The sequence below is a fragment of the Diaporthe amygdali genome (assembly GCF_026229845.1).
Source record: "Diaporthe amygdali strain CAA958 chromosome Unknown NODE_36_length_484128_cov_64_979186, whole genome shotgun sequence".
Lineage (NCBI taxonomy): Eukaryota > Fungi > Ascomycota > Sordariomycetes > Diaporthales > Diaporthaceae > Diaporthe > Diaporthe amygdali.
Window position 1 is genome coordinate 198,164 of NW_026517056.1, and position 24,861 is coordinate 223,024.

General features: G+C 55.7%; 6 protein-coding genes across 6 annotated transcripts; 2 read left to right on the forward strand and 4 right to left on the reverse strand.

The window, feature by feature from the left end:
• Positions 1–404: 404 nt before the first annotated feature.
• On the reverse strand, positions 405–1,974 carry J7T55_015052 (uncharacterized protein; the record flags this gene model as incomplete). The annotated part of the gene is made up of 2 exons (XM_053133308.1): positions 405–1,457; positions 1,525–1,974. The coding sequence occupies 2 exons, from the start codon at positions 1,972–1,974 to the stop codon at positions 405–407; spliced, it is 1,503 nt and encodes a 500-aa protein (XP_052988781.1).
• Positions 1,975–2,507: 533 nt separating this feature from the next.
• On the forward strand, positions 2,508–2,917 carry J7T55_015053 (uncharacterized protein; the record flags this gene model as incomplete). The annotated part of the gene is made up of 3 exons (XM_053133309.1): positions 2,508–2,527; positions 2,587–2,691; positions 2,752–2,917. 3 exons carry the CDS (start codon positions 2,508–2,510, stop codon positions 2,915–2,917), a joined length of 291 nt encoding a protein of 96 aa, XP_052988782.1.
• Positions 2,918–4,167: 1,250 nt separating this feature from the next.
• Positions 4,168–5,724, reverse strand: J7T55_015054 (uncharacterized protein; the record flags this gene model as incomplete). Its single annotated transcript, XM_053133310.1, has 1 exon — positions 4,168–5,724. One exon carries the CDS (start codon positions 5,722–5,724, stop codon positions 4,168–4,170), a length of 1,557 nt encoding a protein of 518 aa, XP_052988783.1.
• A 1,500-nt stretch (positions 5,725–7,224) lies between these two features.
• On the reverse strand, positions 7,225–8,155 carry J7T55_015055 (eukaryotic translation initiation factor 6; the record flags this gene model as incomplete). The annotated part of the gene is made up of 3 exons (XM_053133311.1): positions 7,225–7,771; positions 7,876–8,034; positions 8,121–8,155. 3 exons carry the CDS (start codon positions 8,153–8,155, stop codon positions 7,225–7,227), a joined length of 741 nt encoding a protein of 246 aa, XP_052988784.1.
• A 797-nt stretch (positions 8,156–8,952) lies between these two features.
• J7T55_015056 (uncharacterized protein) lies at positions 8,953–10,661 on the reverse strand (the record flags this gene model as incomplete). The annotated part of the gene is made up of 2 exons (XM_053133313.1): positions 8,953–10,283; positions 10,361–10,661. The coding sequence occupies 2 exons, from the start codon at positions 10,659–10,661 to the stop codon at positions 8,953–8,955; spliced, it is 1,632 nt and encodes a 543-aa protein (XP_052988785.1).
• A 1,230-nt stretch (positions 10,662–11,891) lies between these two features.
• Positions 11,892–20,984, forward strand: J7T55_015057 (multidrug resistance-associated protein 1; the record flags this gene model as incomplete). The annotated part of the gene is made up of 11 exons (XM_053133314.1): positions 11,892–11,897; positions 11,986–12,959; positions 13,016–13,693; positions 13,826–13,875; positions 14,517–14,746; positions 15,149–15,529; positions 15,636–19,550; positions 19,720–19,746; positions 19,867–19,933; positions 20,029–20,064; positions 20,650–20,984. The coding sequence occupies 11 exons, from the start codon at positions 11,892–11,894 to the stop codon at positions 20,982–20,984; spliced, it is 6,699 nt and encodes a 2,232-aa protein (XP_052988786.1).
• Between the last annotated feature and the right edge of the window lie 3,877 nt (positions 20,985–24,861).

Consider the following 24,861-nt stretch of genomic DNA (forward strand, 5'->3'; position numbering starts at 1 on the left):
AGACGCACGCACCAAAAGTTGTAGAGGCCAGGACAACCCCCCTCCAATTTCCATCCCATAAGGTGGAGGTGCTAGAGTGGGGGGAGGAACTGGTGACCGACCGCCTCATTACTACACGCTGCTTAGAACGATTAATCAGAAGTGGGAGGCCCAGGCTCGGCTCCTGTGCATTCGCCTGTCCCTTCGCCTGTCCCCTCGCCTGTCCCCTCGCCTATCCCCTCGCCTGTCCCTCGCCTGGCCCTGAAAGCCGGTGCCGCCGGGTTCAAGGACCATGGTGGCCGGGAAGCCAGATTCGGGTTGTACTTGAGGCAGTTGTAGGGACAGTCCGGCGTGTCACACATCTCGGAGCCAGCAGGCGGCGGATTCCCCTCCTCCTCGTCCCCCTCCCCACCGACGGATCCACCCTACCTGGCGCCGATGTGGAAGCTCCCAAAGACCCCGCCGCCGCCCCCGGGCGTCATGGGCCCCATGCTGCTGACGCCGTTCGTGTTGTGCGACTGCGCGGCCGGCGTGTTGACCAGGCCCGCGCTGCCTTGATTGGGTGTGCTGGGCGTCCCTTCGGCGTTGTTGTTATTGTTGTTGCCCTGCGGCGGCGTGCTGTCTGCGGCTGCCTGCTGCTGGGCCGCTCCGAGCGGTGCACCGATGTCTGGCACGCCCAGCCCCCAGATCTTGCCGACCTGCTCGGTGGGGATGTCGCCGTTGAATACCTTCTCACGCATCGAGAAGAACACCCTGCCCGTCAGGAGGCCGTCCGACCCGGCCTGGTGAGCGGCCCCAAGTCGCTTAATCTTCAGGGCTTCTGCTATGCTCTCGAGGCCGGACTTTTGCTCGAACTTCTGCAGCAGCTCTGTCGTGCTCGGGTCGCTTGGTGTCAGGAGCCCGGAGTTGTGTTGCTTGATCGCGTGCTTCATAAGGTGCTTGACGTCGTAGACGCTCGGGAAGTACTTCTTCAGCCGTTTTGTGAACTCAAGCTCGTCGTTCGGCATTTGTTCGCACATCAAAAGCTTTGTGAGGTATCCAAAGTCGTAGCCTCCGTGGAAAGATATCCATTTGACTTCTTCGAAATGGGTGAGACCGGAAGGTATCAAGAGCGCCGCGAACTTCTTGGGATCGATCCCGTCCCGCTCCAGAAGCCCGAAGTCGATCCCAGCGTGCTTGAGAGAGTCGATCGATTGCTCGTTGTACATGTCGTCGTTGAGTGAGAAGTTGAAGTTGAATTGCCATGCGTGGGGGACTAGATTCTGGTTCGCATTTTTCCGCCCTGCGCCACCGATTTCCGCCGCATTTGTCGAGTTTGGCCTTGTCGCTGGCGTCTCTCCGTCTTCGTTAAACAGCGTTATGCCGATTTGAATGACCTTGAGAAGATCTACGTTCACCCGCAGACATTGGTAGTGGTAGTCGCTCTTGCCTCTGAACGCACCCATCGGCCGCGCAACGACGCCAGGAAACTCGGTATCCTGTGGAAAGATCAGATCAGAATGTCCCTCTCATTCCGAGCTCGGACGGCACCATGCGACGACTCACCATGGCAATATATGGGTATTCTAGCACCAGGTCGCGTAGCACAGCCATCTCGTCCTCCAGGTTATGTTTCCACACCTCTCGTATCCGGCCCTTGGCCAATGGATTGCGAGCAGGCTGGTCCCCCATCATGGAGTGGCTCTGTTGTTGGGCATGCTGTGGATGCTGGAGTGTTGCGTTGTGAAATCCCATCCTGGCGGCCTGGCCACCTAGGCCCGACTCGTGCCCGACGCCGAAGCTCGCAGCGGCCGAGTTCATACCTCCTGCCAGCCCTAGCACATTGCCATTCGTAGCGAAGGAAGGGATCTGGGCGTTCGGGTTCAGATGGGAGGGATTGCCGCCCAGTTGTGGAGTGTAGTTGTTGGAGTGGCCTGGGTTCAGGCCAGCGAACTGGTGTTGGTATGGAGCAACGTTGTTGGGCCCATTTTGGAACCTCGATATCTGTGGAGGCATCGTCAACTTGCGCCCAGCTCTGTAGGCTCAGGTTTCTGTCCTGGTAGTGTCGGAGGAGTCGTATTCAGTCTGAAGTGGACAACGCGCTGTCGCATCTGTGAACGAGAGTGGGATGCTCGTCGGGCAGGGGTCGACAGCCTCGGCTGATTGAATATGCAGGTGTGAGAATGTTCGGCTAAGAGTGTTTTCGCTCCTTTGTGATCGGGGTTCGCTGGTGTTCCTCGCTTTGCATTCGTGAGGTCTGTCGTGGGATGCAGTTCAGCATGTCAAATGGCCGATTCACAGTAGCCGTAGACAGCTCCCACGGCTGGGCCAGTGCGGGTCGCTGCCCGCCGCCACAGGACGGGGCCGGACCACGCTAGATTCACCCTGGTGGGTACCTAGGTACCTGGGCAGGCACTATAGGCCTTGCATGCCTCCAACCTCGAGACTCTACTGCTGCTCCAATCCGACGAATCGAACTCGACAGTCCAACCTCACCGCGCTCTTCACACAACCACCAGCCAGCTGTTGACAGACTGAACTGGTTCACCATGCTTCTGCGACCTACAATGTGCGCTCTCGAGTCCTTGCTCCCACTCCACGAGCCCAATTGACTGACCGAGCTTCCAGGATACTGCGGGCCGTCAACGGCCGGACGGGTAACATCACCGGCTTCGACGTCCGCAAGCTGAAAGAGTCCATCGAGAAGCCCCGTTACGACCCATGGGAGCGATAGTTAGTCTCGCAAGACACCCCAGAAGACTAATGAGCAAGGCTGACGTGGGGATTTCACAGCGAGAACTGGCGGTACACAGGACTGTTCAGCAGATGGAACAGATTCAAGAGCGGTTTTCCCGGCCTGGGTATTGCGACGGTGGCATTCGCGGCATACTGTGGATATGAGTACGCGTTCCTGCAGGACGAGCACCACGGCGAGCACCACGGCGAGGGACACCACTGAGGTCTAGGGAGCTGGGCAAGGGATTCTGGTTGGTTGGGAACAACAATGAGTGCTCCGCTGTACATATTAGACGTCGAAGTCAGGTCTGCGAAAAAAAGAGACACATCAAGCCGTGGAAGTCTCAAACTATGCAGTGCTATACATGTGATCATTCGGGTTGGGCAGTCTCGTTTGTGAACACTGCGAAGTAGAGGGTTGGCCCCTCAAAGGTAGATGGGAAACGTTCGATCAAAACAGGGGCTGGCTCTGAGCTCCGTCTAATTTCCCGGATGTGGCTACAGGACGGCAGCCAGGTGCTTGGACAAGAAGGGTGAGCAAAGAGAAGGGGGAGGATTCAGAGGAGTGTGAGGGCCTTGTAGGAAGAGAGGATGCGATGGAAGAGTGATGCATGTGCTTTTAACGCATCTGATGTCCATTCCTACGCCTTTGCATAAAGTAACGCATGTTCACCGGAACTGCGAGAGTATATGGCACCTGTCTGCACCTAGAGGTTCTACTAATACCCAAGTCTGGTTGCAAGATCTACGACTTGAGTCCAATGCCAAAATATTCGTCCCATACACAAAATGCCTGCTCAACGCTAGCCGACCAACTTCTCAGACGAGACGGCTCATGGTGCCATCTCAAGACTAGCAAGCCGCCACATAATACACACGGCCGCTTTCAGGGCAGAAGAACTCATCGGTCACTACATCGCAGAGCATTGGGACGCACGAGTATCTAGGCGACAAGCGTCTTGTCATTTGAGTTTCCAGCAGCGTCAAGCCGCCATTGTTGTCCGCACCCTGACCAACTATGAGAAAGTATCCGAAATCTATAATTCTGGGGGGTATGAAACATGGGCGAGAGTCCTCCAACAGCCTCGCAAGGCAGAGAGTACGTGCGGTGCGCCAGCCAAAAAATAAAGATGTTGGTGTTAAGCAGGTGCTCCTCCATACGATCATAGTAGGAAACAGGTATAATGTCGATTAACCCAAGAATCGAAACACAAGAAGGTGAATAAATAGGAAAGAGGAGAGCCCGCGAGCGCCGCCGTATGCAAGAAAGGGGTTGGCAAGCAAGAAAGCCAGATTAGCCAAGGCCGGGTTACTCTTTCAACTCCGTGTAGGTGTGGTGGTGTTTCGCTATATTCAAAAAAGAAACAGGGAGAAAAGGAATCCAAGTAAGAAGACTACCCAGAAATATCCTATCTCCCATGCCGCTGTTGTAATTCCTTGTCGCTGGGGCCGGGGCCCATGCCCCTAGCCCTGTCATAAGACGATACCGTTGACGGCGTCTAGCGCGCCCTCAAGGCAGTCCTCCAGCTCGCCAACCCGTGACTTGAGGTGCTTGTTCTCGTCCCTCAGCAGGCCGACCGTGTCCCAGGCGACGCTGGCATCCTGACCCTTGCAGTTCCGGCAGCCGTCGTCGCCCGAGATGCCCTTCATCAACTTCTGGAAGGTGCTCATCTGCGAAGTGGTGCTCTTGCGGTTGGACGAGGCCACAGACGACCTCACGTTGCCGCCGCGGGTGGACGTCGGAGTCGGCAGCGGCATGTCCATCACGCTGCTGTTGTCAGCGCCGCCGCGAGTGGTGGTGAAGGTGGAGGCCGAGGGGCTGCGGGGGCGCGAGAAGACGCTCTCGCCCTCCCCGAAGCTGATGCTGTCGTCGTCCGTCTCGAAACTGACGTCAGTGCCGTTGCTCTTGCGCCACTTGCGCTTCTGCATCTCCTCCGCGTCGTCGACGCCCAGGTCCTCTGATATCGTGCTGCCCGCCTCGGACTGGATTCCCGTCGGGAGCCGCTTGAGCATAGACTGGTCTTCGGCCCTGGCGCGGCGCTCCGCGGCGAGCTCTTCCATCAGTTGTTTCATATGGCGCTCCTGCTCGACTGCTTTGTGTGCCATGTCTTCGAGTTGGAACTTGAGGTGCGTGGCTCGCGTCTCGGCCTCTTCTAGCTCGTCCCTGTCGGCCTCCCGCTCCTTCTCGAGCTCGGAGAGCGCCTGTGCTTTCTGGCGGTAAGCATTCTGCATCTTGGTCAGCAAGCCCGTGGCTTGCTGTTGCAGATTCTTGTACGCGGCGGGCGAGAACGTGTCCTTGCTGTTTGGCGAGCCGGCAGGGAACAGTGCCTCCTCCACCTTCATATTTAGCAGCTCATCGTGCTCGGCTTGCGTTAGCACAACAGGTGCATTCCTCGAGAACATGGAGAGTAGAGACATCTTGGCGGGAGCCGGTGCTGGAGCGGGAGCTGCCGTTGTGTTCTTGGTTGTATTGTCCATGGGACCGGCGGTCTGGCTCCTGACGAGCCTCTTGGGAGTCGTCTCTGGGGATGGACAGTCGTCGGGGTCTTCTTGAGGTTTTTGAGTTGTGGGATAGCCCTGAGGTGCAGACTGCCTGAAGGTTTTCCTTCCTTCGCCGGTGAAGCCCATATCTTGTTCGTCTACAGAGGGATGGTCCTCGGATGGCTTCACTGGTGACTGCAGTCTCGCCCTGATGCTTGCAGGAAGGAAGTTGGTGAGTGATTGGCCTCGACCGTGCCCCGTGCGATGTGCTGTAGCAGGTGCGAGAGGAGCGGGTTCCACTTGTCGGTCGTTCGCGTGGCTGTGGTTCTCTTGTTCCTGTAAGGGGCGAGGCAGGAAAACGTGGTCAAGGGGGGCTTGTGCTTGTGAGTGCGTGTCGAGAGAGCTGGAACTGGCTGGACGATGACCAAGATCAAGTAGCCCGGCAGAAGCAGGGGAGCATCGGGACTCTGTTGGTGAGGGCAAACGCGGTGAGAGATGGCCCCGGTCTGAGAGGTCTGGGAGAGAGGGATCGAGGCCGGACGTTAGCATGGTGGCTATAGGTTTCGTGGGGACGTGGTGGGTCCGTTTAAAGGAGAACCCGTCCGGTTTATCTGGTGTCCCCTGTCGCCGCGGGGCCAAGCGTGATTGTATTGTGTAAGGGAAAATGAGCGGCGGTAAACCGTCTTTGAACGGGACAAAACGAGTCGTTTTAAGGCGTGCCTGGCGTGTGCCTGGCTAAAACATCTAGCCGCGCCGTAGCAAGGAGAGGAGGCGTCGACGATATGGTGGCTTTGGACGGGCAGACGGGTGCCACGGCAGGGACTCGGCGGGATGGCAGCGTATTGTGCAGATGAGATCTGGGAACTGCCCTGCACAAGCGGAGCAGTTGCATAAACCCTCCAGGGACCCGATTAGGATTGACGTGCCGGCCTGCAGCTCCAGCAGACCAATCCCTGTTTCTTGTCCCTGTCCCTGGCTGTTTGCTTGTCTCTTCTCTCGCTCTCCTTCTGTCTCCGCTTCCTCTTTCAGTACCTCGGTGGCAATGCGCAGATGGGCAGATGGGCCGCGACGCCGGGAATCTGGCGGCAGTGTCGACTTCCTTTTTGTCTGAGCCTGTGCCTGGTGACGTATTCAACCTTCCTTGACCCGGCACAATGTTTCTGGTTTGTCCTCGCGGACAGCTATGCGCGTATTGTGCACGTTGAAATGCCCGCGGCGATCGAGACGATGGAACGGTGGGGTTTCGCTGCAACCTCGGAAGGATCTGATGTCGATGGAGAGCTGAACAAGAGCAGTGGGTGTGAGGAGAGGAGCGAGAGATTTTTGTCTTCCTCAGAACGGTAGGTAGGGAAAAGGAATTCGCAGTCTTATTCTACGGCTGCCGAACCAACGGGTGAAGCGGAAACTTCAGAAATATACTTTGCTCGATACAAGGCTCTGCCAAGGTCATGCACAACAGCGTCACTGGTTGCCTCGGGAGTCCGGTCCAGAGTGTTGTGGTGGCTGGGTTGCTTTGGAATTTTAGGGGTCCACCGGCCACCACAACTCTTGTATGACGCTGGATGCACCTTGCCCTGGCCTGCCTGGCGGTGTTGGCTTTGTGCCTTGGTAGCCTGATTGCCTGCCTCGCCTCGCCTCGCCTTGCCTTACATTCAACATGGCAACTGAAAGCTACATTCCAGGCACTGACCTTCCCAAGATGATCAAGGCCTTAGTGTATTGGTCTCAATTTGCTTTTTCAAGAAAGAAAAAAAAAGGTTGTTGTCAGGTCATCCAAAACCGTACTGAGACCTGAATCCCATCTACTGATTGATCGTCCTGAGCTTGACCAGAGGTATATGGAGTGCTCGCTCCTCTCGTCCGAACACTTTTGACACGATCCATGGCCACCATGTCACGTATGCTCATACATTTCTGTGGCATTAATAAATCTTGGACAACGTAGCTTTATCGCTATAGCAAGAGTCAATCCTCTACAAACAGGCTTGACTTTACTGCCCCAAGGATGAATCCAAGGTGCTTGTCCAGAAAAGAGTCCCGCCCGGACCTTTAGTAGAAAGATTCCACCATCGTATCCTTCATGTTGGTATTGATGTTCCCGGGCGCCGCGCCCTCACCAAGTCTGAACACGCTCTCGATGACACTGAGCTCCGTCGCCGTGGTATCCAGACCTGTGACGGCCATCCAGTCGTTCACCACCATGCCGCCCCCCACCACGGAGCTGCCTCGGTTGACCGAACCAGCCACAAGCGGCACCTGCAGCAGGCTGGACAGCTCGTCCTGGTCGCTTATTGAGGTCTTGGGGTGCACCAGACCGCCCTGATTCGACAACGCCATGTAGGATCCCACCAGGACATTGTCAGCCACCGTTTGCCTAAACACCTCCACGCCCAGCACGTCTGCGATGATCTCCTCCGTCTCGCGCTCCAAGTCAGGGTGTACCAGAGCGATGTGGTCGTTTGCGACAATCACGTTGCCTAGCGCCGAAAGGCGCTCCTCTATTCTTTGGATTTTTACCTCGTCGGGGAGGGCATTTCGGATGTGCTGAAGCTCTTGATCGGTTGTGCTGGTGGGAACGAGGAGACCTTTGCGGTTACTGTAACAGGTCTGGGTTAGCAGGTAGCTCGTCTTGGCTGCCCCATCTCTCGCGATCACGAGTGACCAAGACCAGACTGGGCCAGGCTAGGTATTGCGACATACCCTGTTGTTAACCTGCCGACGATGCGGGTGCCGGCGATGGTGGTTCTGACGATGGGGATAACATCTTGCAGCTCGGCCTCGAAGATGCTGTAGAAGTTCTCGCTTGCGCCAATGGCCGTGAGCGCGTAGGAGTTTGTGAGAGTAGAGAAGACTCCGACTCTGCAAATTGGGTGATGTTTGGTCAGCGCAGGCACCTTGGGTGAGAGAGCGGCACAGGATCGCGGGGCCGCGGGGTAGATGCTTACTCGTTGGAGTTCTCGAATTGTGCTCGCACCGCCATGATTGTGATTGCTCGTGTGTTTAGTTTGCTGCTGGTAAAAGTTTCGGAAGTGGTCGTGAGTTGGAGAATGGCAGAATAGAGGGTGAGGGAGGTCGTCTTTTGCAGAATTGCTTTGCGGTGTTGCTGATGGAGAATTTTTGGGACGGCCGGGAAGGGTTGACCTTTATCTGCAATCGCCGCAGGGAATCAAGCAGTAGTGGCTCAGATTGACGCAAATTCAAAGCTGCAGAGACACGAGAGCACGACTTCTACAAGGAGCACCCAATTTTTTTTTTCGACACTGCCTGGATGAGAATGACTACAACACACTATGGACCTTCTATTCTCGGCCCTGGTCACGACAGGTAAGCTGGCCAGGTACCTGAGGATCAGAATGATTGCCGGTGAGTCAACTAGTCTAAGAGGCGAGGGCGTCGCCTTTCGTTTGGCTGCATCGCCACCCCTCGACGCATCCCATCCCAAAGCGGGAAGGCCCGCGTTGTAGTCATTCAGCATCATCAAGAAAGCGGTGGGGCTCAGCTGGGGTCGACCACTCAGCTTCGAGTTGCCAATGCTTCATTCATTCCTGTGCATTTCTTCATCATCTAACCAACGCCTTTCCCGACGTGTCCCAGAGGTATCACGACACCATTATTACTGTACATTTTCCTCCCTTTTGACATCAATATGCGTATTCACAGCCGAGTCCCTCTCCAAATATGGCAGCGTAGCCAATGAAGATCGTTTCCTTGTGCATCCGCCGACGGGCATCACCCTATGCAGTATCTCGCTCAAATGTGATCATCCAACAAAAACGATTAGCCACTTGGATGTGTCTCGCTAGCGCCTGCACCCGTATCCGTGCTTGGGCCTGCTGCATTGGCACCAGTGAAGCTTGATTGCGCCTCGTTTGTGCCTGCTCCCGCCGTGTTAAAATGGGGTTGCCCGCCAGTGCCCATGGGAGCGCCGTTAAAGTTCATATCCATGGGTGGCATGCCCATATGCATCATCGAAGGGTCACCCATCAGTCCGTTCATGTCTCCGTTGCCCATCCCGGGGATTCCAGCCATACCGCCGATTCCCATGGAAAGCAGCGACGCGCCGAGGTTGCCTTCCGGGTGAAGAGGATATAGGCTGGCCTCCATGTTGTTGCCGTCGAAAATCACAGTGTTCTGGATGGGCTGCTGGGTCTGACCGAGTACATTGATCACATCCTGTGCCAGTTGCCCGCCCAGTATGGCAGTCACTGGTGCAACCTCACACCCTATGTTCTGCAGGAAACTTCGGAGGAACTCAGCTGTAAGGGTCTCCGTTGGCAACTGGAGATCCTTGTGCTTTTGAGTGGCCGATTTCGTGAATGCCGCGAGATCGGCCTGGTTTGCTCCTGGATTGCGACCGTTATGGGACGTCTGGAACTCCCATAGTGCCCGAAGGCACGACAGGGCGGGGCTGACCGCCTTGAGGCGTCTCTTGCTCTTCGTGTACTCTTCAGGTAAGAAGGCGCCATCGCTGGAGAGCAACCAAGTGCTGTAGACTTCCTTCTTGGAGACGATCTCCATAGTCTTCCCGTTCTCCTTTTTCGTGTCAACTTGGAAAATAGTTCGAGTTCTAGTCTCCGCTTTCGGCTCTGTTGGCACGTTGGGTTTCTCCCGTTCAATTGAGAACGTGTGCTCGATCAGGTCAGCGAAGATGAAGCCGTACAGGCCATGTGTACCAGCTGCATAGAATGGCCGCATGTTTAAGCGCGTCGCGGTGTTGATGATGTTGAGAGCATCCGGATCTAGGTCGGTTGCAATGATCATGTCGAACAGGGCGAAGTAGCTCGCGCCTTTGAAGCGCACATCGTCCGTGTCGGCGATGACGTTGACGCGTGGATTCAGCTTCGCGACCTGGGGCAAGGCTGCCTGGGCCCTGTTCTTCCCTAAATGACCTTCTTTCTCAGAGAGAAAGAACTGAGAACCCAGGTCGGCCTCGGTGACGTTCTCATGGTCGACGATAGTCAAAGACCCTATGCCCGCAAGCACCAAGTTCTTGGCGATCTCGTTCGCCAGGCCCTTCATTGTGATGAGCAAGACGTTAGCGTTGCGAATTTTCTGTTGGGCCTGCATACCCCACAGGCGTATTTGTCTGTCGTACAAGGCAATCTCGTCTGCGAAAATGTGAGCTTCAGGAGTCTTGACGGTGTTTTAGCCAACCTACCGTTGCTGATGCCATTTTGCGGCATACCCAACATGCCGTTGGTGTCCATCGAACCGTCCGGCATCATCATAGGCATCATCATTGGCATGTTCATAAGCGCATCTGGGCCCAGCAAGCTTCCGTCCTGTGGCATCATGGAAAGAAGATTCAGGTCTGCTGGCATCTCTGTCTGCATAGGTAGATTCGAGAAGTCGCCATGCTGCATGGGATTGGCACTGGCTCCGGGCGCAGACTGAGCCTGCGTCGCGCTGGAGGCTTCTGCTTGGGCATTTGCGTGCGTGGACGTGCTGTGCTCCTGCCCTTGGGCCGTTTGCGCTGGGTGATCCATCTTGAGACGGAAGAAGTGGTTGAACCTCGATGGAATGCGGAGGTTGGAAAGGGATGTGGGTGTTCAAACGGCCTCCCAAAAGGGGTTCAATGCTCGAAAAGAAGAGGAAAAGAAACCCAGGAAGGATGAAAGAATTGGAATCTTGGCTGGTCGCCGTGCTTTCAGTCGTGGTCCTTTGCAATTGAGCAGCTGAAGTTTCGTATCTTGAGCCTCCAGAGGTTAGATTGTCGGCACGTATCGCGTTGCTTGCGCTGAGCAAGTAGGTGCCGAGCTTGCGTCTGGAGCTCAATAGCGCACCTTGGACGCAGTGAGCCTTGTCCCGGTGAGCTTCAAGGTGAACGCCTCGTGGTGGAAGTCGTTCTGGTTGAAAAGAAGGCAGATCTTTTAATGTCTAAGCCGTTGTCTAGAGGTCGCGTTGCAAGCTTCCAACTAGCCAGTCACCAACTAAACGCCTGGGCACCTGCAGTTAGTTACGTAGGTAGGGCAGCTCCTCAGCTGTACCGTACTGCACACCCCGTGGTAGCTGGGCAGCTTAGATGCGTACCAAAAGTACCTGGGTACATACTTACGTAGGGAGGCAGGCGGGCGGGCAGGCAGGAGTGGCACCCATGCGGTCGTGCTGACCCGACCCACTCTCTCGCCTTACTGAACAGGGATCCCAAAATGGCTCGGTCTGCGGAATCAAGTACCTAGGTACCTACTTGACTTGACCATGACTTTCTTCATGTGCCGATACCTCCTCGGTATTCTACGCCTCAGAGTCTGTTGGTTGGCAGGTAGCCTTGTCCCCCTTCCATCTGCGCCTGCGCCTAAAAGGTATGCGTTATTTCAGTGGGCTGCCGACCTGCCGCCTACAGTAGGCAGGTAGCAAATTGATGATCCGATTAGATGGTTTGCAGATAGACTACATGGAGGGGTTAGCGCCTGTGAACTACTCCGTACACACTAAGCACGCCCGGATTCAGTGGTCCCTGTCGCCATTGACGTCGCACTTCACCCTCCCTCTCAACGACCACGCTTCCATGTGCAAACCTCGTCACAATTCGCCCGTCCCATCTTGATCTTCTAACCCAACCCACATCACATTTGTCCTTCCTGGAAGGACGGGCTTGACTCACGCAGTGCAGCAAACGTCTTGTGCTGTCGAACCCCACGTCACTGTACCGAGCCATTGGAGTAGGTGCGGCGCTTTATTGGCCGTTTCGCCTGCGCTTCGATCTTTGTCTTGAAATGCCCGTGAGTGATTGATTGATACCCTGCATCTGCTCGGTTCCACCTTCGCCCACAGCACCTGCGATCGCTCTAACTCAAAACACCATCCTAGTACCAAGACCAACGCCGTCTGCTGGACTTCTCTCAGGCCGAAGTACGAGGGGACGACGAACTAGAACGAATAATCAATCGAGTTCGGCGCGAGCGACAGCGTTTGTCCAGGAATCGTTTGCTGCAGAGAGTCGAAATCGGAAGGGATCCCGAGGGAGACTCGCTCACCATCTGGGAACGAGAAGCTTCTGAAGACGCCCCAGGAGGAGCCACTGCGAGACCCAGACCCCGTCCAGGCCTAATAAGCAGCGACGGGGAGAGTGCTTCTCCTGAGAACATGTCGACCAACCAACGGGACCTCCAACGCAGATTCTCACGAGAGCCTGCACCACGACACTCGGAGGCCCTGCCCAGCTTCGCCAGCCTAGCCAGCTCGACAGCCCTCCCGCCTCTGCGCTCTCTAGGCACGCGGCGGGGCTCCGCAACATCCACGCCAACCGGCTCGAGTGGACGTCCCACTCGCCAAAGGCTTTCCGAGAGATACCTTGATCGATACCGAACTTCTGAGAACCGGACCTCGAACCCGATCAGCTTCGAAGACCTGGAGTACGATTTGGACGATGCAAATTCACAACTGCGTGCACTTTTAGAATACACCAACACCGCCATGATGTCATCCCCACTGAGTCCGACATCTCATTCACATACACCTTACCCAGAACAGGCCGAGGACAGCCGTCGAGTCAAGCGACGCAAGCTGGATACAGAGAGGACGGGATCCAGCTTCAAGGGCTTCCGCTATGGCAGGTTTGGGCAGATCGAACCCGGACTTCTGAAAATGGAGATCGAGAGCTGTGATGGTGGAATGTATGCCGATAGCAACATGAACCCTCCAGAAAGTATTCTGAAGAGCGACCAGTCTGTATATTGCACGAAGCGGAACCGCTGCAACATTGTGCTGAAGCACCAAGGTGCCACGGTCTTCACACTGACAGAATTGGTGATCAGGGCACCGAGTGCCAACTACTCCTCGCCGTAGGTCTCTGACTCGAACGGTGTGTCAAGAGGAAGCTAACCTTCACCAGGATCAGGGAGGGTATGGTGTTTGTTTCTATGGCATGTGACGAAGTGCTCAATAGGACTGCGCAGTACCAGGTTCAGTACGTCCCTCGCGACGATGTAAACCCACACGCAGACCGGGACAATCGGGTTCCCATATCCTCTGTACGGCATAATGACGATGGGACGGTGGCGTCGATAAGCCGTGCGCGTCAACGGCGAATCAATCTCAACACCCGCCTGGAAGAGGCTTTGGAGCACAAAGCAGCCGTGTTCCCAGTAGACCCTCTGCCTTTCCCCGTGACTGTAGCCACAGACTGCAGTGACAGCGAGGAAACACCAGCGCCCCGTGGCTTACTTCGACGGCAAGCGCCCCCGCCCAATAGGATTGGCCCACTTCCATTTGAGAGTGATGACAGCGAGGACGGCGAGAACGGGTTCTCGTCTTGGAACGATGACATGCGGTTCAATGACGATGACGGCTCGACGCCGCCGGCGCCGCCGATGGACCGGAACACACAGGATATGACGTTGGCCGAAGCCGCTGAAGCATCACAGCTTGCCACGCAGGAGGCCGTGAGAGCTGTCGGTGGCGCGCTGCTGGCACCACATGCCAAATTCTACATCGAGAAGGACAAGAACAGGTGCACCATCAAGTTCGACCCGCCAATTTCGGGGAGATATATTCTGCTCAAGATGTACCATCCAACGTACGTATTTCGAGAAGAGGTTGCTCTTAACTTTCCCTTTTTTTCACCCCCGTTGCGTGTGATCATTGGTTGCCGCTTTTGACCTTTCAACCCGTCCTTTCAAAGTAAATGCTGACTTTCAATGATCAACAGATCCAACATTGACGTCCAAGGCGTCTTCGCCAAAGGCTTTGCGGGTCCACGTTACTTCCCTTCAGCGGATCTACGATGAAGCAACCTCTAGGTGTCATCACGCTGCGGGGAGGCGTCGTCATGCGATGCTGGGCGTTTGAAGGATCGAAGCAAAACTTTTCCGCCCTCGACCTCATGTAATGATACCATGAAGATATGTCGGGAGGGCAGTGAGTGTATATTTGGCCGGACTTTCTTTGGAGGATTAGCATATCCTGGTGGTAATACGTGAATGCGGTGGTGTTGGTCTTGTAGGAGAAGCTGACTGAATGAGATACCATGGCGTTGCGTTGATTTTGATTTGCCTCTCAAGTCCGTCTTCGAAGGTGATTTTTTTGCTCTAGAACTGAAGTCTTTGTAATAAGGAAGACCAGATCTCGACCGGTTTACCCGTAGCATCGTGGTGGTGACTTGTTGCATGTGTGACTTCGCCTACATAGGGCTGGGAATTATATTGGTCCGGTCTCTTGCAACCTGTGGTCCATGCGAGTTGCAGAGTCCGAATATTGGGATGATCCGGTGAGGATCTGTAAAGCCTAATCTAATGGACTACCGTGGTGATTTGTCAGGGCACATATGAAATATTTTGACAAGTGCAAACTGAATGACTGGCATGGACAGACAGACTAACTGACTGACTGACATACAACAGCCATGGGGGCTTGGCTCCCGAGACCTTGCATGAAGCTGCATGGGTGCATGGCCGGGCCCGCTTATCAGGCACAAGCCACAAGCGGCAACCCACAGCTGCAGTCCCGCGCCCCGATAGCCGGAGGAACGCTGCCCATGAACGAGAGACCCTCCCAGATCCCAGAGTGCACCCGGCAGAACTGCGAAGAAAGACTCGTGCATTACAAAGCATGCGTCTGCCTGACAAGCGGCGTGGGTTGTTCAATTGACCGTCAGGAGAACTGCACAGATGTGCGACAGCTCTCACCTTACTCAGCTTGTCCCCCAGAGGAAGAGACAGCTCTCCTGAACAGAAATCGTGGACGGACTGATTGACTGGATTAGTGCCCATCAGAAGACTAATTGGAAGAAGTTGAATGACGAGGACAAAAAACGTCATCGGCTCGGATCTAATAGCTTCTCAACTCCGAGGCCCAAGCAGCTGGTAACAGTATCGTCCGAAGAGGCAAACCATACCTCCGGGACCACCCAAACTTTTCTATTTTTTTTCTACTTTAGTCGTCTTGGATTCTCGACATCCATTCGACATCACCCAGCCTGACAAGACCAAGACCGCCCTCGTAGGAAACCCTCAACCGACAGCGTACTTCCTAGCATGTCCTCAGCCCGCGAGTGACATCGCGCGAACGACTGAGAACCTTCCCGGACATGCAGCGCGTTCTTGGCGGCGACGACCCGTCCCAGCAGGCCGTCCTCGACTCGGGCTCCTTCACCGGCTACCGGCCGTGGCGCCTCGAGCTGGGCAAGGGCTACCTCACCGCCGGCGAGGACTTCAAGCAGCCGCTATGCGGTAACGAGGAGGGCTGGGGGCCCCTCAGCCCCTTCCGCTACGACTTCACGCCCTGCTTCCTCGACGTCTGGGTCGCCTCTGTCGCGCTCTTTGGCGTCGTCCTCGGGCTGCTGGCTGTGGTGTGGCTGCTGAGGATGAGGAAGCCGGCCGAGGTGTCCAAGGGCTGGCATTTTTGGACGAAGCAGGTACGAATACGACCGCAATACACCTTGATTGACCTTGCATTATCCCCGTCTGCACGAGAATGAAAAAGGAAGAGAGCATGTGCGCTGACAACTTTGTGCCTGACAGAGCCTTCTCGCCCTCGTTATCGCCGATTTCGCCGCTCAGCTCGTCATCCAGATCATCAACTACCCTCACATATGGTTCGGCGACTTCAGAGTGTGGACGACCGTTGTCACTATAGGGTCTCTTGCTGTCATATTCTCGATACAATGGCTCGAACACGCGAGATTGCGGAACGCGAACGGCGTCGTCCTCTTCTACTGGCTGTTCCTGCTTATAGCTCTGGCGGTCAAGCTGCGATCCCTCATCTCGCAGCAGGTCTACGTCTCGAACCTGGCATACTTCGTGACGTACTGCGTGGGGTTTGGGCTCTCGGTGTTTGCGTTCCTTGTGGAGTGGCAGTGGCCGAAGCAAAGCAATCAGTACGAGGCTCTTGTCGACGAGGAGGAGTGCCCGGCTGAGTATGCGACGGTGTTCTCGCGGCTCACTTTCTCGTGGATGACGCCGCTCATGAAGTTTGGCTACTCGAATTATCTCACCGAGGAGGACCTATGGGGGCTGCAGAAGAGCGATACTACTAGAGCGACTGGCTCGGCCTTCGAGACAGCATGGAAACACCAGTTGGAGCACCGCGAGCGCCCGTCGCTCTGGATCGCGCTGTTTCATGCGTATGGAGGCCCGTATGCGCTCGCTGGCGTGTTCAAGATGATGAACGATATATCCGCGTTTGTTCAACCGCAGCTGTTGAGGTTCCTTATTGCCTTTGTCGACTCATACACTCCGGGCAAGGAGCCAGAGCCCGTGATCAAGGGTGCTTCTATCGCACTGGCTATGTTCGCCGTCGCTGTATTCCAGACCAGCATGATTCACCAATACTTCCAGGGCACGTTCGTCACAGGCATGCGGATCAAGGCTGGTCTGACTTCTTCTATATATCGCAAGGCCTTGAAGCTATCTAACGAGGGCCGCGCATCCAAGTCGACAGGCGACATCGTGAACTACATGGCCGTGGATGCTCAACGTTTGCAGGACCTGGCGCAGTTTGCCCAGCAGGTGTGGTCTGCGCCTTTCCAGATCACCATCTGCATGATCTCGCTGTATCAGCTGGTGGGCTGGTCAATGATGGCTGGTGTTGGCGTCATGCTCGCAATGGTGCCCCTGAACGGCATCGTAGCTCGCTTCATGAAAAAATTGCAGAAAGAGCAGATGAAGAACAAGGACACCAGAAGCCGTCTAATTGCCGAGATTGTGGCCATGATGAAGTCCATCAAGCTGTACAGTTGGGGAGCTGCCTTTATGAACAAGCTCAATTATGTCCGGAACGAGCAGGAGTTGAAGACCCTCCGCAAGATAGGAGCTGCGCAGGCAGTTGCCAACTTCACTTGGAGCACAACCCCTTTCCTTGTGTCGTGTATTACGTTCACAGTGTTCGTGCTCACTCACAAGCAGCCCCTGACGACGGACATTGTTTTCCCGGCTCTGGCACTCTTCAACCTGCTCTCTTTCCCACTCGCAGTCTTCCCTATGGTGATATCATCGATCGTGGAGGCTACTGTAGCTGTGGGTCGCTTGACCGCATACCTGACTGCGGAAGAGCTGCAGCCTGATGCTATCTCATGGAAGCCAGCTGCTGAAGAGGCCGGTGAGGAGACCATCTCAGTCCAAGACGGCACTTTCTCGTGGGACCGCCACAATGAGGACAAGAACGCTCTTCAGGACATCACATTCTCCGCAAGCAAGGGAGAGCTGTCCTGCATTGTCGGTAGGGTAGGAAACGGCAAGTCGTCGTTCCTGCAGAGCCTGATAGGGGACCTGTACAAGGTGAAGGGCAGTGTCACCGTCCACGGCGCAGTCGCGTACGTCGCCCAGACGCCTTGGATCATGAATGCCACCGTGAAGGAGAACATTGTCTTTGGCTATCGGTACGACTCAAATTTCTACGAAAAGACAGTCAAGGCGTGCGCGCTGCTTGATGACTTCAACGTCCTTCCGGACGGGGACGAAACTGTTGTGGGAGAGCGAGGCATTTCTCTGTCCGGTGGGCAAAAGGCCCGTGTTGCTCTGGCCCGCGCCGTGTATGCGCGGTCCGATGTGTACCTCCTGGATGACGTTCTTTCTGCGGTAGACGCCCATGTTGGGCGTCATATCATTGATAATGTTCTCGGTCCCAAAGGCCTGCTGTCTTCAAAGACACGTGTATTGGCTACCAACGCAATCCCTGTTCTGGCTGAGGCTGACTACATTGTCATGCTGCGAGATGGCAAAATTGTTGAACAAGGGACTCTGCAGCAGCTAGTAGCCATGCGTGGCCTCGTCGCAGACATTTACAAGTCTGCCGGTCAAGACTCGGGCTCTTCAACGCCGGGGCCAGCCACTGCCGACAGCCCCGGTAATGCCTCCTTTGACAGTGAGATTTCCTCGATTGAAGACAACCAGGAGAAGGACGAGATGGAAGAAGCACAAGAAGGGCTTGGAACTCTCGAGGCTATTCGTCCAGGGCCACGCCAAGGCAAGGTGAACGGACGCTCCGATAGCATGGCAACTCTGAGAAGGGCCAGCACTGCCAGTTTCCGTGGCCCTCGGGGCAAGCTGACCGACGAAGAAGCCGCACCCAGCAAGACCCGGCAGGCCAAAGAGCACAGTGAGCAAGGCAAGGTGAAGTGGTCTGTCTACGGCGAATACGCGAAAATGAACGACCCCTTGGCTGTCGCTGTGTACCTGATCGCGTTGCTGGCCGCCCAGACCGCCTCGATTGGAGGCAACTTCTGGCTGAAGGATTGGGCCGATACCAATTCCCGTGCTGGTGCCAACAATGACGTTGGAAAATATATCGGCATCTACTTTGCCTTCGGAATTGGCTCCTCCAGTCTGACAGTGGTGCAAACACTGATCCTGTGGATCTTCTGCTCTATTGAGGCCTCACGAAAACTGCATGAACGTATGGCGAAGGCCATCTTCAGAAGCCCCATGTCATTCTTTGACACGACACCCGCGGGCCGGATCTTGAACAGATTCTCGTCTGATATTTACCGAGTGGACGAGGTACTGGCAAGAACCTTCAACATGCTCTTCGTGAATGTGGCCAAGTCAGGTTTCACGCTAGCTGTTGTGTCTTTCACGACGCCTGCCTTCATCGCCGTGATTTTACCGATGGGCGCCATGTACCTCTGGATCCAGAAGTACTACCTGAGAACTTCTCGAGAGCTCAAGCGGCTGGACAGTGTCAGCCGCAGCCCGATCTACGCCCACTTCCAAGAGTCACTAGGCGGCATTTCCACCATTCGTGCATACCGTCAGCAACAGCGATTCGAGCGTGAGAATGAGTGGCGCGTAGATTCCAATCTAAAGGCTTTCTTCCCATCCATCAGCGCCAACAGATGGTTGGCTATTCGCCTCGAGTTCATCGGCGCCGTGGTCATCCTCGCAGCCGCAGGATTCGCCATCATCTCTGTCGTGAGCCACAGTGGCCTGAGCCCTGGTATGGTCGGTCTGGCCATGTCATATGCTCTGCAGATTACGACCTCCCTCAACTGGATAGTGCGCCAGACCGTCGAGGTCGAGACGAACATCGTTTCCGTCGAACGAGTGCTGGAATACGCCAGGCTCCCCAGTGAGGCACCTGAGATCAACCCTAACAAGCGGCCGCCCGCTGCCTGGCCCGCTTCCGGTACCATCTCCTTCAACAACTACAGTGCTAGGTACCGCGAGGGTTTAGACCTTGTTCTAAAGAACATCAAGCTTGACATCAAGTCGCATGAGAAGATTGGGGTTGTCGGTCGCACTGGGGCCGGCAAGTCTAGCCTAACGCTTGCCTTGTTCCGCATAATCGAGGCGGCCAGCGGCAATATATCGATCGACGGCATGAACACATCCAGTATTGGTCTACTAGATCTGCGACGTCGCTTGGCGATAATACCTCAAGATGCTGCTCTCTTCGAAGGGACGGTCAGGGATAATCTGGACCCAGGACATGTACATGATGTAAGCCACTACAATTCTCGTGTCCACGGCATCCCATTGCCCAGAAAGGCGAATCCGCCCCAAGTATTTGGACGGATTCGGAATCGCCACTCCAAGCCCCCTAACACGATTGACACTTTTCGAACCCTTTCCGGCCACGAGATCATGAGTACTGATTCAGATGCTGCAGGATACCGAGCTGTGGAGCGTTCTCGAGGTAAGCCGTTACACGGAAGGCATTCTCTCCAATAGCCCTGCCACATGGCAGAAAACGTTTATGCAGTGGCGCCTCGGTCTGCTAGGCTGTGTGATCTTCTACTGACCGTGTCACTACTAGCACGCCCGACTGAAAGCCCATGTTAGCCAGATGGACGGCGGCCTTGAAGCACGGATACAGGAAGCAGGTGAGTCCACAACCATACAAATAGATCAGATCCCCTTCGCTTTCCGTCGGCCCTTTCGTGCACCCTGCCTCGCACAGCATCATCGCTTGTAACAGCGGTCTGGATCCTCTGCTCCATGTTGGCACATACGAGTATGTGGTGGGTCGATGGCTAGTGGCCAGCCCGGCGGTGTCTTTGGGTGCGAGTTTCTGGGCGGGTGGCTGGATGGCAATCGCTGTCACCTCTCATCTACAGCTTCCTCTTGAGCCAAAAGAGGAAGTGCCTGCATGATCTCCATTACATGCAGGAAACTCTGGTCTCGTGGCCATCCACACACTTTTAGGCTCGCTCGCCCCCTTCGCTTTCACTCCAGCCAGACGCTGCCCGTCATGCCTTGCACCCTCACGTGGCACACGCCTGGTCACACACGTCCGGCTGGACAAGGCCGGTCGTACACGGCCTGGTTGGACATGCTCGATCTGGCTCGTATTACAGCCGGCAACGTCTTACCCACCCCAATCTTTTAGCCGACGATGTGCTCGCAGACCCTACCCGCTCTTTCGCTTCCCTTCCCTCCCCTCCCTCCTCGCCCCCCGTCTTACATCATCGCCTCCATCCTTGAGTAACGAGCGGGAAAACTCGCGCGGAAATTCCAACACGCTCTGGAAACAACGACGTGTGTGATGGTGATGATCATGAAGGCTGACCACCGCTCTTTCTCTTTCCCCCACGTACAGGCTCGAACCTCTCACAAGGCCAGCGGCAACTCGTGTCCCTGGCGCGTGCTATGCTCACGCCCTCGAACATCCTGATCCTGGACGAGGCCACGGCCGCGGTGGACGTCGAGACGGACGCCATGCTGCAGCAGACGCTGCGCAGCCCGCTGTTCGCCAACCGCACCATCATCACGGTCGCGCACCGCATCAACACCATCCTCGACAGCGACAGGGTCGTCGTCCTCGACAAGGGCGAGGTCGCCGAGTTCGGGACACCTCAGGACCTCATCGCCCGCAGGGGAGTCTTCTACTCGCTCGTCAGGCAGGCCGGGTTGGACAAGGATGCGGAGGAGTGAGCATCTTGGGACTCGGCTAGGTAGGGTCCCATCGCCTCGGGCCTAGGCCGGTATAAAAGATGGTGTTGTTGTTGGTGGTATTGGTGTTGGTGTTGGTGGTGTCGTGGTTTTCCTGGCATTTGGCCGGGCAAAAAGGGTGAGCGAAGCATGCATGAAACCGGCAGGCAGCGGGTCAAGGCATTTTTTGATTTCATGTAGTTACACAGAGACGACCTGCTCTGACCATATAAAAGTCCCCAACAAGGCCATCTCAGATCTCGGATGGGCAATTCACAATCTCGGCAGGCATGTGGGGGCAGGTGTGGTGTGCAGGGACGGTGAGACGAGTGTGTCGATGTGTTGTTGGTGGTACATAGTTCTTACCACCAAGATCCCGTGACGGGTGGTTGGCGGAACGCCCTCTACCACGGTGTGTCGGTGTGTGGATGGCAGCCATGATAGGCGAGAAAAAGAGAAAGAGGCGGCCCAAAAAGAAAGCAGGCTCGCTAGGATGAGACTTCTCCAGTGACCTACCAGGGACGTTGTGTAACCGCACCACCATCGAGAACGTGTCTGCGTGCGTAAGCAGTGGCTTGCCTACTGAAGAAGGAGCATTAAAAAGGAAAAGAAAAAGGAAAAAAACACAGGGTGAGGGGCGCGACAACACAGCCCCCCCCCCCTTCCCCGTCCCATGCGGGAGGCGGAAGAAGCAAGTGTCGGAACTTGCGGATGTAGCAGCTACCGAATGACTATGCTCGCCTTGAATGCTGTTGGTGCCTTTTCCCCCTACATCCTTCCCGTCCAAGACAAGCCGGGGCGCGAGGGGATGTCGGTGGTTGAGATCTCCCTGGGGGGATCTGTAGCTGATGTGCCCCGGGACATCTTTTCTTTTTCGTCGCCTCCGAAACAAAAACCCAATCTCCCTGATCCTCTGTGGCTTAATCCACACGGGAGGGAGACATGAGCTGTCACCCACAGTTTGGATCTCGCGGTCTCGCCAGGAAAAGAAGGTCTGCTTCTCGCACACACCAACCCAGCAGCAATCGCGGGAGACCGGGGGGCGGCTCCCGCGCAGCAAGGGGCCCCTCCCCCGAGCCCGTTGGGAAAATAATCCCGGGGGCATTTCCCTGGTTCATGGACGTGCGGCACAGCTCCTTTCTGACAGCACAGATCCACCTCTCGGAAATGCACAGGAGGGGGCCGAGGGGAGGGGAACCATTTACCTCTTTGCATGTACAATGTCCTCAGAGTGACGGAGCCCCCAGTGGTTTTTGGGTTGCTCCTGTTGTTTCTGGCCTGGTGCCGGCTGTCTAATTTCTTGCGATGGGGCCTGCATCCCGTATTTCGCCTCACTCATTGATGAGTTCACCGCACATCATGGCCACGCACTGAGGGCGAGGGCGAAATGAGCTACTCATCTCTGTACTATGCTGTAGCGGGGTCATCGGATTATTGGATGCTTAGACGTAGTGGCGTATTCGGTTGAGAATACCTTGGGTCAAAACCCACAAAGAATGTCCCTGAAGCGGAAGCGCTGCATGTGAGATCAAGCTCTTCCCAAATCCATCCTTGCGCTGTGTAGCAACGGCGTTCAGATCTTACACCCACATTCCGACCTCGACTCACGGACTGTGAATCGCAATCGCCAAAGGCCAAGCCAGGTTGCCAGGAATGCCGCGTAGAGCAGAGCATGAACGTGAGAGAGCAAAACACCAAATCACATGAAAAACATCAATTGCAAACAGGCAACCGAGCCAATGCCCTCGTTAGCATTGCCGCGGAGGACTGAAGCGCCCACAAAAGAGGGCCAGAAGGATCAGCGGTGGTCCACCAAGTGACGGGCAACTCTAAACGAGGTGTTCGAACAAGATCCCACGAGATATTCAACGCTCCTGGGAAGGCTGATCTGCACGGGTCTCCTGGGCTATATGTGCATATAGAATTAATAGCAGACCACTTTAAACCGTTGGTGTGTACCGATATAGGATGTTTGAGAGACGTCGGAGGACTCCATGTGATGGGTTGTTTTCACAGGGAATTTCCGTCCAGGGCGTGCAGATCCGTGCAGAAGGATTCGACAGCGAATCGCGCAGCTTTCTGAACAAGACTTCGGGGGTCGTTGCGGTCCCGAGTCGCGATGCTGAGGCCTGAGCTGGCAGGCCGTACTGTATTGAGCGCGACTTGGCGGGTTGGTACCCTAGGTGAGACTGCCGGCGGTAGGCATTGACACGAGCGGCAGTCAAGCACCACCTGATTCGCCCGTCGTACAGGTGGGGGGTCTCTTCCTTTGCCTGACACCTGTACACATTGGCTGAGTGAGCCAGTGAGTCTCGATGGTGGGAGCACGCATGTGCTGACACCCCCGAAGTCGCGAGCACGGCGGGAACCATTGGAGCTCCTGCTGACCATCGACCTTGCCAGCGAACATGACTAGAATTACTTAGTCGCGTGACACGGCATGTGTTTCTCGCGCCGATCTCCGGACTGTGCAGGCCGTCGATGCTGCAGTCATACATGGCGGGAGGGGGGGTGGGATGCACAAGATTTCAAAACGGGGTTATGGCTGTTTCCTTGGCGTGGCATTGCAGGCAGACCTCTGGGCACTGTTCGCCTTGCTCGTTGCATTTTTATGGGAAGGCATGCATCAAACACGGCCCGAGCGTGTGAGAGTTGCTAGTTGTAGGCAGCTAGCTGCACGGAAAATAGCACGGCAGTCGAATTCCTCTTAGAGCAGTCTAAGGCAGTGGATCTCTTCACCAGCGCACAATAAGCAAGAGCTGTAACAGCTGCGCCTAAGCTGGCTTGAACTGCAATGTTCGGGAAGTTGGTGTGGTCTCACATTCACTGGTCGCGGTGTTCTCCCGGCTGCCAGGGAGTGCCATGACACCTAGGCTTGACTGAGCCGCGGCCCGTGAAGGTGGGAATAGGGGCTTCACCGCCGACGGTTCCTCTAAATTTGGTGGGAGACGTCTGGCAAGACCGCCATTTGCCTTGGCGCTCGATCAGGACATGGCTTTCGCAGCAGTCCACGTTCAGTATGCCGCGCCCGGCGTCGAACTGTGCCCGGCAGGCACACAGGCCACGGCATCATCCTTTCCCGGACAAGTGCTTGTTTATTGACAGCAGGTCTCCATTCGAACCGTTAGAATGATCCTGGACGCCCTGGCCAGGCCCCGAACGGTCTCCGCAGTGGAACACAGGGCCGTTCTTCACGGAGGCTGGACCAAGTCTCCCGCTTGATTGGCCCGGTGGTCTCACGGCCAAATTGTCGTTACCAAGGAACCACGTGTAATCATAATGATCAGTACTTTCTCGATCTGGGGCCATCATTCAGGGTCAACGTCCCAAATTGCATCAAGGGAGGGGGTTGCACGCCACCTGGACAATTCGGCCGGTCTGTACAGCCGGAATGTCGAGCGACTGTCACTTGGCTTCCTCTCAGTTGAATTATCCAAAAGCAAGCGGAAAATTTGCGCCGTTGCGTCTTACACAAGACGACCTTGCGCAGTGACACATTGTTCCTCAGAGCCAGCTAGTTTGGGGTGTGCTGCATTCCCGTCGAATGAGGTGTCATTGACATGTATCGAATCAAAGTCGCATTAAACGCTGGCTCACCATAATCCGGGTTATTTCAACCAGTGAGGAACATTTCTGGAAGGGGCACAACATAGCTGGGTGCACTTGCATGCGACCCATCAATGTTGGGTCGTTGATGGATGGCAGGCAAGCGGGCAAGAGTTACATCGTGAGCTGTGGTTCGTGATGAAACCATGGTTCCAGCGCAATTCCGGCAGTGGGTGGGTGGACCACTACCACCCAAAACAGTATCCGGCTGCTGGAGGGTCAGAGACGTTGCTGTTGCTTGTACTCTCTGTTCTTGCGGTGCAATGAACATTCG